This window comes from Rhipicephalus microplus, chromosome 5 (genome assembly GCF_043290135.1).
Source record: "Rhipicephalus microplus isolate Deutch F79 chromosome 5, USDA_Rmic, whole genome shotgun sequence".
In the NCBI taxonomy this organism is placed as follows: domain Eukaryota; kingdom Metazoa; phylum Arthropoda; class Arachnida; order Ixodida; family Ixodidae; genus Rhipicephalus; species Rhipicephalus microplus.
Window position 1 is genome coordinate 191,333,611 of NC_134704.1, and position 13,030 is coordinate 191,346,640.

At 43.5% G+C, this 13,030-nt stretch overlaps 2 protein-coding genes across 2 annotated transcripts in view; both read right to left on the bottom strand.

Annotated features, from left to right (window-relative positions):
• Nucleotides 1-13,030, bottom strand: part of LOC119173296 (uncharacterized) — a 1,087,060-nt gene that overhangs the window by 224,541 nt on the left and 849,489 nt on the right. The gene's annotated exons all lie outside the window — the stretch shown is intronic.
• LOC142817454 (uncharacterized) lies at nucleotides 2,143-3,977 on the bottom strand. The gene has a single exon (XM_075894468.1). The coding sequence runs from the start codon at nucleotides 3,975-3,977 to the stop codon at nucleotides 2,712-2,714; it is 1,266 nt and encodes a 421-aa protein (XP_075750583.1). The 3' UTR covers nucleotides 2,143-2,711.

The window sequence follows — 13,030 nt, forward strand, 5'->3', positions numbered from 1 at the left end:
CTGCACATTTGCTCTTGACATAAATAGGAACTGCAGAACATACCATACTTTGCAAACAATGAACCAATTGCATGCAGTCGCTCTAGAAAACATAGAAAGTTCCCTACCACCCCAGTTTCTTGTCTTCTCACGAGTGCTCTCACATATCTCTTTCCAGTAATCATCCGTGTTTTTGTAATGCTGGAGGGGTACTCCGAGATACTTCGTCGGTACAAGTGACCAGTTCATATTTGCAAAGTTTTGTGGGGTGGTCTCCCAAGAACCATGCCACAAGCCTAGGCATTTGTCCCAGTTTACTGCACTGCCTGTCATCTTGCAAAAATAGTCCACATGACGTATCACTTCACTGACACTTTCCTTATCGCTACAAAACACGGCAATATCGTCGGCATATGTTAGCATTTTAACTTCACTGTTCATTAGCTGATACCCTTTTATTGTTTCATTGCTAATAATCTTCATGCAGAAAGGTTCCATATATATTGCAAATAATAAAGCCGAAATGGGATCACCTTGCCGCACACCGTTTGTCACTTGAAAGCTTTCAGTAAGTCGCCCATTAATTACAAGACTCGTAAAGCACTCTCTATAGGCCATTTTTACCCCTTCCAAAATAACAGACCCTACATTAACATATTCTAGTATCAAAAAAAGGATATCATGATTTACACGGTCAAAGGCTTTTTCCAGATCTAATTGCAACATTGCAACCTTGCTACCAAACACATCGCAACTCTCCAGCACGCTTCTCGCTACATGAACATTTGTATTTATTGTGCGTCCTTTTATACCACAAGTCTGGTGTGGTCCAACTAGTATTTTCATCATCCTTTGCAACCTGCCTGCAAGAACCTTCATAAACACTTTATAGTCTGTGTTGGCTAAACTGATTGGTCGGTACGACTTGACGGACAATAATTTTTTGGGGTCGTCAGTTTTCGGTATGAGTATTACGTGCGTCTTTTTAAATGAGCCGGGCAGAACCTTTAATCTTATAGCCTCCGTGAAGACACGATGTAAGGCAACAGAAATAACACCTTTAAAAGTCTTGTACAATGCGGCACCAAATCCATCAGGTCCCGGTGCTTTGCCAGCCGCTAGGTCGTCAATAGCCTTTTCTATTTCGGACACTTCAATCGCTATCTCCAGCTGCTCTCTCTCGTTATCAGAGAGCTTTGGTATCAAATGCAGAAACTGATCCTCAAACCCTTCCTCTGCCTTCACTTTTCGGCCAAGTAAGCCTCGGAAATATTCAACAAATACTTGCTCAATTGCTGTCGCTTCACGTACAATACCGCTATCAGTTGCAATCGCTTTGATTTCATTTCGCTTGGCGTATCTTTTTTCATCCCCAAGTGCACGCTTTGTTGGTGTTTCGCCGAGAGATAATTTTTCTGCACGTGCCCTTATCACCGCACCTCTATATTTTTCAATGTCAATTGCCTCCAATTGGTTTTTTAACTGCCTTATTTCTTTTGTGTACTTTCCTGGCATTTTACTTTCTAGACTCAATGCAAAGTCTAACTGACATTGCAAATCTTTTTCTTTTTCCTTTTTGGCTCTATGTAACACACCGGATCTTTCTATGGCTTTCATCTTTGTTACCTCCTTAAAACGCTCCCAGGCTTCAATCGCGTTCGCTTGAGGCTCAGCTAACATTTTGTTAATGGAATCCTGCACAGCTTCAACGAACAATTCATCTTTTAATAATAAGTCGTTTAATTTCCACACGTCCCAGTTAAAGCGTGTCTTCTTCTTTTTATACCCTATAGTGAACATTACTAAACTGTGGTCACTGAAAGACACACTTTTTACTTCATAATTCGAACATACTCGCATTAACTCTACTGACACATAGGCTCTGTCTAGCCTCGCATGGCTTTCGTTCTGAAAGTGTGTGAAGTGCTCTTCTGCAGAGAGCACATCACCAACATCTTCGAGATGACACTCTTGTACAATAGTGCAGAGTAGCGCTGCACTTTGGTCTTTTATGGCTGCTTTTTTTGCTCTGTCCTGAGGGTTGCAAACACAATTAAAGTCGCCGAGCATAATGACAATCCTGCCACAGCTAAGAAAAGTCTGTAAATTCTCAAACAATAATTTACGTTCATCTTCTTTGTTCGGTGCGTAAACACAGACAACTCGCCATTTTTTATTATTATATGTAAAATCGCAAACTATGAATCTCCCAGTACTAGACACAGTTACAGTCTCCTCAACTATACCAATAGAATTTTTAAGGAACAGTGCACAACCCGCCGACATCCCAACGGCATGAGACACACACACATCATACCGGGCTCTAAAAGGGGACACCATTCGGTCAGTCTGATCTTGCCCTTCAACTTTTGTTTCCTGAATGGCAATAACATCGAGATCACGTTCAAGCATCAAACGACTTAATTGATACTGCCTTCGTCGAGCGGCAAGTCCCCTGACATTGAGAGTCGCAACTCTCAATTCTGCTTCGACGCTCATAGCCATTAGGACGTGAATGGCCGTCCCGGCCACATGGTTCTCACCTCTGATGCTCCTTTATCACCATCAGGTCCAAGGTTCGATATGGTCTGATAGGTCCCCTTTCTTTTGATCACAAAAGTAGAGCGCCGCGCACGTTTCACGCAGCACATTATGCACACTTCACCACTGCGCTCCATTTGTTGGTGCTTCCGCCGGGTCAATACTTGTGTCACTCAATCCAGACCCCCACCTTACGGGGGCTTTTGATCTGCAGGGGGCCCCGCTGAAGGCCCCTTCTGTTGATGATCTGTCAGTCGCTGATGCAATGTCTGCTGATTCGGCATTGGTTGCTGCTGCGGCGGTTGTGTCTGTTGCACCTGGGTTGGTGGGAGGTTCTCGGCTATTCGACGTTCGCTGAGGATGTTAGGTGCCGGTCTACGGCGCACGTTCATCGCCTTGGCCGGTGGTTGTTCCACTTCTTTCGTTGTAGCAGCCTTCTCGCCTTCCGCGTCTTCCCTGGGCCTTTTACATGTATTTGACGTGTCCATGTTTTCCGACATTTCTTCCTGTGCTGCAAGCGCCGTTATATCTTGTGTGTTCCTCGTGGATTGCACGTCTTTTGTAGAACCCTTGTCTTTGTTAAGCGTCGTCTCAGCACCTGTGGGGCGTGGCGTAAGGGGCGTCAACTTGGGTTTCGGTTCCTCCCGACGCGCCCCTATCAGCTCTTCTGCTTCAGCCTCGTCCATGTGATGCTCGGAAAGTTCTTCGCCCCCCGCGGGCCCTGCTACACTTGCATATGTTCTCATACAGCCGCTCTCATTATGCCCAAAACGCCGACACACTGTACAACGCGGGGCTCGGCAATCCCTCCTAATATGACCTGTTCCGCGGCAACGCAGGCATAGCGGTGCTCTTCCCGCGACGACAACTAGCGTGAGGTCTCCGGCAATCCGCAACTGATGTGGGAGGTCATCCACCGTGAGGCCAGCTTTGAGCCTGATGCTCACCACTCGCGTCGAAGAGCCTTTGTCCGTGCATCCATACACGCGCCAGCGCTCTCGCACTATTTCGTTCACCTTGCCATAAGGAGCCAACGCTGCCCTCACCTCGTCGTCAGGAACGTTAAACAATAGCCAGTGTATCTTCAGCTTCGTATCCTGGTGGTTAGGGTCGATAGTGATACAGCGCTGGTTCTTCACCACAATGTCCCCAGCAGCGAGTATTCTCTTCTTGCCCTCCTCGTCCTTGAAAGTGATGGCCCAAACATGATTCATTTGGTACGCCCCCAAGGCAACAACCTCGGGAAGCAAAGCCAAACGAATAAGAGCGTCCCTGAAATCCTCAACGCGATACGGCCGCGCCTTGATATCGGCGTGCAAAAAAACAGTATGCAGCGTTGAATCATTTGATGGCAGTCGGGGCAAAATAATCTGATAATCCTGTGACGATTCGTCCATGTTCCTGGTACCACGACCGAGCTGGGCCGTTGATGCCGCTCCGATATCGCCGGAGCTCATGCCGCCACGTCCGTACACTACGGTGACCGGAAGTGGACTCTACTGAGCTACCACAGCGGCCTTCCCTCCATCCACTTTTTTGGGTTTAGATGGGAATTTAGAAGTAGCAGTGTCGATCTGCGCCATCTATAAGCGAAGTGACGAACCTGAAACACACTTTTATGCACACATGTGGCGTCACGTAGCACGTGAACGTTTTTTACGAGCGGGCAGCTGATTAATAGTCCGTCGTATACAACCTATTGACACCAAGTCTGCCAGTACGAGACCTTTGTTAATGAATAAGGCAAAAAAGTGTATACCTAAGGACTCGTTTTTCCGTGTTTTGACACGTTAATAATAAGATCTAAGTGAGAGTATTGCCAAGGAATGTAGAGGAGAAGTTACTAGAACCAATGGAACGTAAGTAAGAAAGGAAAGTGGGTGAGAAATTAACCAGCCGAGAGCAGGAATAGAAAATGACGACTTTCGAATAAGGCGTTCGATGCTCTAACCACTGAGCCAGCACAGCGGCCTTCTCTCCATCCACTTTCTTGGGTTTATATGTAATTGCAGAAGTAGGAGTGTCAGTCAGCGATATCTATAAGCCAAGCGACTAATGTGAAACACTCTATTATGCGCATATGTTGTCACGTAACACGTTAACTTTTTTTACCAGCGGGCAGCTGATTCATAGTCCCTCGTATAGAACCTAATGACACCAAGTCTGCCAGTACGAGACCCTCGTTAAAGAATAAGAGAAAGAAGTGTATACTTAAGGGCTCGTTTTTCCGTCTTTTGACACAATATCAGTTAGATCTAACAGACAGTAATGCCAAGGAATGTACAGGGGAAGTTATTAAAACCAACAAAATTTAAATAAGAAAGAAAGTGGGTGAAAAAATAACCAGCCGTGAGCAGGAATAGAACCTACGACCTTCGAATAACGCGTTCGATGCTCTAAGCACTGAGCTACCACAGCGGCCTTCTCTCCATCCACATTTTTGGGTTTATATGTAAATTTAGAAGTAGGAGTGTCAGTCAGCGCCATCTATAAGCCAAGTGACGAGTGTGAAACACGCTTTTATGCGAATATGTGGCGTCACGTAGCACGTGAACATTTTTTACGAGCGGCCAGCTGAATAATAGTCCCTCGTATACAACCTAATGACACCAAGTCTGCCAGTACGAGACCCTCGTTAATGAATAAGCTTAAGAAGTGTATACCTAGGAGCTCGTTTTTCCGTGTTTTGACACAATAATAATGAGATCTAACAGACAGTAATGCGAAGGAATGTACAGGGGAAGGTATTGGAACCAATGAAATATAAATAAAAAGTGGGTGAAATAACAACCATCCGTGAGCAGGAATCAAACCTACGACCTTCGAATAACCCGTTCGATGCTCTAACCACTGAGCTACCGAAGCGGGCTTCCCTCCATCCACTTTTTGGATTTATATGTGGATTTAGAAGTAGGAGTGTCAGTCAGTGCCATCAATGGGCCAAGCGACGAGTGTGAAACACACTTTTATGCGCATATGTGGCGTAAAGTAACACGTGAACGTTTTTACGAGCTGGCAGCTGATTAATAGTCCCTCGTATACAACCTATTGACACCAAGTCTGCCAGTACGAGACCCTCGTTAATGAATAAGGGAAACAAGTATATACCTAAATGCTAGCTTTTCTGTGTTTTGACACAATATAATGAGATCTAATAGACAGTAATGCCAAGGAATGTACAGGGGAAGTTACTAGAACCAATGGAATGTAATTACGAAAGAAAAGTGTGTGAAAAAATAACCAGCCGTGAGCAGGACTAGAACCTACGACCTTCGAATAACGCGTTCGATGTTCTAACCACTGAGATACCAGAGCGGGCTTCCCTCCATCCACTTTTTTGGATTTATATGTGAATTTAGAAGTAGCAGTGTCAATCAGCGCCATTTATAAGCCAAGTGACGAACGTGAAACACACTTTTATGCGCATATGTGGCGTCAAGTAGCACGTGAACTTTTTTTACGAGCGGGCAGCTGATTATTAGTCCCTCGTATACAACCTATTGACACCAAGTCTGCCAGTACGAGACCCTCGTTAATGAATAAGGGAAACAAGTGTATACTTAAGGACTCGTTTTTCCCTGTTTTGACAGGTTAATAATAAGATATAAGTGAGAGTATTGCCAAGGAATGTAGAGGGGAAGTTACTAGAACCAATGGAACGTAAGTAAGAAAGAAAAGTGGGTGAGAAATTAAGCAGCCGAGAGCAGGAATAGAAAATGACGACTTTCGAATAAGGCGTTCGATGCTCTAACCACTGAGCCAGCAGAGCGGCCATCTCTCCATCCACTTTTTTGGGTTTATATGTTATTGCAGAAGTAGGAGTGTCAGTCAGCGATATCTATAAGCCAAGCGACTAATGTGAAACACTCTATTATGCGCATATGTTGTCACGTAACACGTTAACTTTTTTTACCAGCGGGCAGCTGATTCATAGTCCCTCGTATAGAACCTAATGACACCAAGTCTGCCAGTACGAGACCCTCGTTAAAAAATGAGAGAAAGATGTGTATACTTAAGGGCTCGTTTTTCCGTGTTTTGACACAATATCAGTTAGATCTAACAGACAGTAATGCCAAAGAATGTACAGGGGAAGTTATTAAAACAAACAAAATGTAAATAAGAAAGAAAAGTGGGTAAAAAATAACCAGCCGTGAGCAGGAATAGAACCTACGACCTTCGAATAACGCGTTCGATGCTCTAAGCACTGAGCTACCACAGCGGCATTCCCTCTATCCACTTTTTTGGGTTTATATGTGAATTTAGAAGTAGGAGTGTCAGTCAGCGCCATCTATAAGCCAAGTGACGAGTGTGAAACACGCTTTTATGCGAATATGTGGTGTCACGTAGCACGTGAACATTTTTTACGAGCGGCCAGATGAATAATAGTCCCTCGTATACAACCTAATGACACCAAGTCTGCCAGTACGAGACCCTCGTAATGAATAAGGGAAAGAAGTGTACACCTAAGGGCTAGTTTTTCTGTGTTTTGACACAATAATAATGATATCTAACAGACAGTAATGCTAAGGAATGTACAGGGGATGTTATTAGATTAAATGAACTGTAATTAAGAAAGAAAAGTGGGTGAAAAATTAACCAGCCGTGAGCAGGAATGAAACCTACGACCTTCGAATAACGCGTTCGATGCTCTAGCCACTGAGCTACCACAGCGGCCTTCCCTCTATCCACTATTTGGGTTTATATGTGATTGCAGAAGTAGGAGTGTCAGTCAGCGATATCTATGAGCCAAGCGACGAATGTGAAACACTCTTTTATGCGCATATGTGGCGTCACGTAGCACGTTAACGTTTTTGACCAGCGGGCAGCTGATTCATAGTCCCTCGTAAACAACCTAATGACACCAATTCTGCCAGTACGAGACCTTTGTTAATTATTAAGGGAAAAAGTGTATACCTAAGGACTCGTTCTTCCGTGTTTTGACACACTAATAATAGGATCTAAGTGACAGTATTGCCAAGGAATGTAGAGGGGAAGTTACTAGAACCAATGGAATGTAAGTAAGAAAGAAAAGTGGGTGAGAAATTAACCAGCCGTGAGCAGGAATAGAAAATTACGACTTTCGAATAATGCGTTCGATGCTCTAACCACTGAGCCAGCACAGTGGCCTTCCCTCCATCCACTTTTTTGAGTTTATATGTGAATTTAGAAGTAGCAGTGTCAATCAGCGCCATCTACAAGACAAGTGACGAACGTGAAACACACTTTTATGTCATATGTGGCGTCAAGTAGCACGTGAACTTTTTTTACGAGTGGCCAGCTGATTAATAGTCCCTCGTATACAACCTATTGACACCAAGTCTGCCAGTAGGAGACCCTAGTTAATGAATAAGGGAAAGAAGTGTATACCTAAAGGCTAGTTTTCCTGTGTTTTGACACAATACAATGAGATCTAACAGACAGTGATGCCAAGGAATATACAGGGGAAGTTACTAGAACCAATGGAATGTAAGTACGAAAGAAAAGTGTGTAAAAAAATAACCAGCCGTGAGCAAGAATAGAACCTACGACCTTCGAATAACGCGTTCGATGCTCTAAGCTCTGAGCTACCACAGCGTCCTTCCCTCTATCCACTCTTTCGGGTTTATATGTGAATTTAGAAGTATGAGTGTAAGTCAGCGCCATCTATAAGGCAAGGGACGAGTGTGAAACAGTCTTTTATGCACACATGTGGCGTCACGTAGCACGTGAACGTTTTTTACGAGCGGGCAGCTGATTAATAGTCCGTCGTATACAACCTATTGACACCAAGTCTGCCAGTACGAGACCTTTGTTAATGATTAAGGCAAAAACGTGTATACCTAAGGACTCGTTTTTCCGTGTTTTGACACGTTAATAATAAGATATAAGTGAGAGTATTGCCAAGGAATGTAGAGGGGAAGTTACTAGAACCAATGAAACGTAAGTAAGAAAGAAAAGTGGGTGAGAAATTAACCAACCGAGAGCAGGAATAGAAAATGACGACTTTCGAATAAGGCGTTCGATGCTCTAACCACTGAGCCAGCACAGCGGCCTTCTCTCCATCCACATTTTTGGGTTTATATGTTATTGCAGAAGTAGGAGTGTCAGTCAGCGCCATCTATAAGCCAAGTGACGAGTGTGAAACACTCTTTTATGCGCATATGTGGCGTCACGTAGCACGTTAACGTTTTTGACCAGTGGGCAGCTGATTCATAGTCTCTCGTATACAACCTAATGACACGAAGTCTGCCAGTACGAGACCCTCGTTAATGAATAAGCGAAAGAAGTGTATACCTAGGAGCTCATTTTTCCGTGTTTTGACAGAATAATAATGAGATCTAACAGACAGTAATGCCAAGGAATGTACAAGGGAAGTTATTAGAACCAATGAAATGTAAATAAAAAAGAAAAGTGGGTGAAAAAACAACCAGCCGTGAGCAGGAATCGAACCTACGACTTTCAAATAACGCGTTCGATGCGCTAAGCACTGAGCTACCACAGCGGCCTTCCCTCTATCCACTCTTTTGAGTTTATATGTGAATTTATAAGTAGGAGTGTCAGTCAGCGCCATCTATAGGCCAAGGGACGAGTGTGAAACAGCCTTTGTGCACACATGTGGCGTCACGTAGCACGTGAACGTTTTTTACGAGTGGGAAGCTGAATATAGTCCGTCGTATACAACCTAATGACACCAAGTCTGCCAGTACGAGACCTTTGTTAATGAATAAGGGAAAAAAGTGTATACCTAAAGACTCGTTTTTCCGTGTTTTGACACACTAATAATAAGATCTAAGTGACAGTATTGCCAAGGAATGTAGAGGGGAAGTTACTAGAACCAATGGAACGTAAGTAAGAAAGAAAAGTGGGTGAGATATTAACCATCAGTGAGCAGGAATAGAAAATTACGACTTTCCAATAACGCGTTCGATGCTCTAACCACTGAGCCAGCACAGCGGCCTTCCCTCCATCCAATTTTTTGGGTTTATATGTGATTGCAGAAGTAGGAGTGTCAGTCAGCGATATCTATGAGCCAAGCGACGAATGTGAAACACTCTTTTATGCGCATATGTGGCGTCACGTAGCACGTTAACGTTTTTGACCAGCGGGCAGCTGATTCATAGTCCCTCGTAAACAACCTAATGACACCAAGTCTGCCAGTACGAGACCTTTGTTAATTAATAAGGGAAAAAAGTGTATACCTAAGGACTCGTTCTTCCGTGTTTTGACACACTAATAATAGGATCTAAGTGACAGTATTGCCAGGGAATGTAGAGGGGAAGTTACTAGAACCAATGGAATGTAAGTAAGAAAGAAAAGTGGGTGAGAAATTAACCAGCCATGAGCAGGAATAGAAAATCACGACTTTCGAATAACGCGTTCGATGCTCTAACCACTGAGCCAGCACAGTGGCCTTCCCTCCATCCACTTTTTTGAGTTTATATGTGAATTTAGAAGTAGCAGTGTCAATGAGCGCCATCTACAAGCCAAGTGACGAACGTGAAACACACTTTTATGTCATATGTGGCGTCAAGTAGCACGTGAACTTTTTTTACGAGTGGCCAGCTGATTAATAGTCCCTCGTATACAACCTATTGACACCAAGTCTGCCAGTAGGAGACCCTAGTTAATGAATAAGGGAAAGAAGTGTATACCTAAAGGCTAGTTTTCCTGTGTTTTGACACAATACAATGAGATCTAACAGACAGTAATGCCAAGGAATATACAGCGGAAGTTACTAGAACCTATGGAATGTAAATACAAAGAAAAGTGTGTAAAAAAATAACCAGCCGTGAGCAAGAATAGAACCTACGACCTTCGAATAACGCGTTCGATGCTCTAAGCTCTGAGCTACCACAGCGGCCTTCCCTCTATCCACTCTTTTGGGTTTATATGTGAATTTAGAATTAGGAGTGTAAGTCAGCGCCATCTATAAGCCAAGGGACGAGTGTGAAACAGTCTTTTATGCACACATGTGGCGTCACGTAGCACGTGAACGTTTTTTACGAGCGGGCAGCTGATTAATAGTCCGTCGTATACAACCTATTGACACCAAGTCTGCCAGTACGAGACCTTTGTTAATGATTAAGGCAAAAAAGTGTATACCTAAGGACTCGTTTTTCCGTGTTTTGACACGTTAATAATACGATATAAGTGAGAGTATTTCCAAGGAATGTAGAGGGGAAGTTACTAGAACCAATGGAACGTAAGTAAGAAAGAAAAGTGGGTGAGAAATTAACCAGCCGAGAGCAGGAATAGAAAATGACGACTTTCGAATAAGGCGTTCGATGCTCTAACCACTGAGCCAGCACAGCGGCCTTCTCTCCATCCACATTTTTGGGTTTATATGTTATTGCAGAAGTAGGAGTGTCAGTCAGCGATATCTATAAGCCAAGCGACTAATGTGAAACACTCTATTATGCGCATATGTTGTCACGTAACACGTTAACTTTTTTTACCAGCGGGCAGCTGATTCATAGTCCCTCGTATAGAACCTAATGACACCAAGTCTGCCAGTACGAGACCCTCGTTAAAGAATAAGAGAAAGAAGTGTATACTTAAGGGCTCGTTTTTCCGTGTTTTGACACAATATCAGTTAGATCTAACAGACAGTAATGCCAAGGAATGTACAGGGGAAGTTATTAAAACCAACAAAATGTAAATGAGAAAGAAAAGTGGGTGAAAAAATAACCAGCCGTGAGCAGGAATAGAACCTACGACCTTCGAATAACGCGTTCGATGCTCTAAGCACTGAGCTACCACAGCGGCTTTCCCTCCATCCACTTTTTTGGGTTTATATGTGAATTTAGAAGTAGGAGTGTCAGTCAGCGCCATCTATAAGCCAAGTGACGAGTGTGAAACACGCTTTTATGCGAATATGTGGCGTCACGTAGCACGTGAACATTTTTTACGAGCGGCCAGCTGAATAATAGTCCCTCGTATACAACCTAATGACACCAAGTCTGCCAGTACGAGACCCTCGTTAATGAATAAGCGAAAGAAGTGTATACCTAAGAGCTCGTTTTTCCGTGTTTAGACACAGTAATAATGAGATCTAACAGACAGTAATGCCAAGGATTGTACAGGAGAAATTATTAGAACCAATGAAATATAAATAAAAAGTGGGTGAAATAACAACCATCCGTGAGCAGGAATCGAACCTACGACCTTCGAATAACGCGTTCGATGCTCTAACCACTGAGCTACCAAAGCGGGCTTCCCTCCATCCACTTTTTTGGAATTATATGTGGATTTAGAAGTAGGAGTGTCAGTCAGCGCCATCAATGGGCCAAGCGACGAGTGTGAAACACACTTTTATGCGCATATCTGGCGTAAAGTAACACGTGAACTTTTTTACGAGCTGGCAGCTGATTAATAGTCCCTCGTATACAACCTATTGACACCAAGTCTGCCAGTACGAGACCCTCGTTAATGAATAAGGGAAACAAGTATATACCTAATTGCTAGTTTTTCTGTGTTTTGACACAATATAATGAGATCTAACAGACAGTAATGCCAAGGAATGTACAGGGGAAGTTACTAGAACCAATGTAATGTAATTACGAAAGAAATGTGGGTGAAAAAATAACCAGCCGTGAGCAAGAATAGAACCTACCACCTTCGAATAACGCGTTCGATGCTCTAAGCACTGAGCTACCACAGCGGCCTTCCCTCTATCCACTCTTTTGGGTTTATATGTGGATTTATAAGTAGGAGTGTCAGTCAGCGCCATCTACAAGCCAAAGGACGATTGTGAAACAGCCTTTATGCACACATGTGGCGTCACGTAGCACGTGAACGTTTTTTACGAGCGGGAAGCTGATTAATAGTCCTTCGTATACAACCTAATGACACCAAGTCTGCCAGTACGAGACCTTTGTTAATGAATAAGGGAAAAAAGTGTATACCTAAAGACTCGTTTTTCCGTGTTTTGACACACTAATAATAAGATCTAAGTGACAGTATTGCCAAGGAATGTAGAGGGGAAGTTACTAGAACCAATGAAACGTAAGTAAGAAAGAAAAGTGGGTGAGAAATTAACCAGCCGTGAGCAGGAATAGAAAATTACGACTTTCGAATAACGCGTTCGATGCTCTAACCACTGAGCCAGCACAGCGGCCTTCTCTCCATCCACTTTTTGGGTTTATATGTGATTGCAGAAGTAGGAGTGTCAGTCAGCGATATCTATAAGCCATGCGACGAGTGTGAAACACTCTTTTATGCTCATATGTGGCGTCACATAGCACGTGAACGTTTTTTACGAGCAGGCAGCTGAATAACGGTCCCTCGTATACAACCTATTGACACCAAGTCTGCCAGTACGAGACCCTCGTTAATGAATAAGGGAAAAAAGTGTATACCTAAGGGCTCGTTTTTCCGTGTTTTGACACAATATTAATGAGTTCTAACAGACAGTAATGCCAAGAAACGTACAGAAAAAATTATTAGAACCAATGAAATGTCAATAAAAAGAAAAGTGGGTGAAAAAACAACCAGCCGCGAGCAGTAATCGAGCCTACGACCTTCGAATAAC

Excerpts from the sequence above, each read along its gene's own strand:
- LOC142817454 (XM_075894468.1), bottom strand. The coding sequence starts at position 3,977 with ATGAGCTCCGGCGATATCGGAGCGGCATCAACGGCCCAGCTCGGTCGT.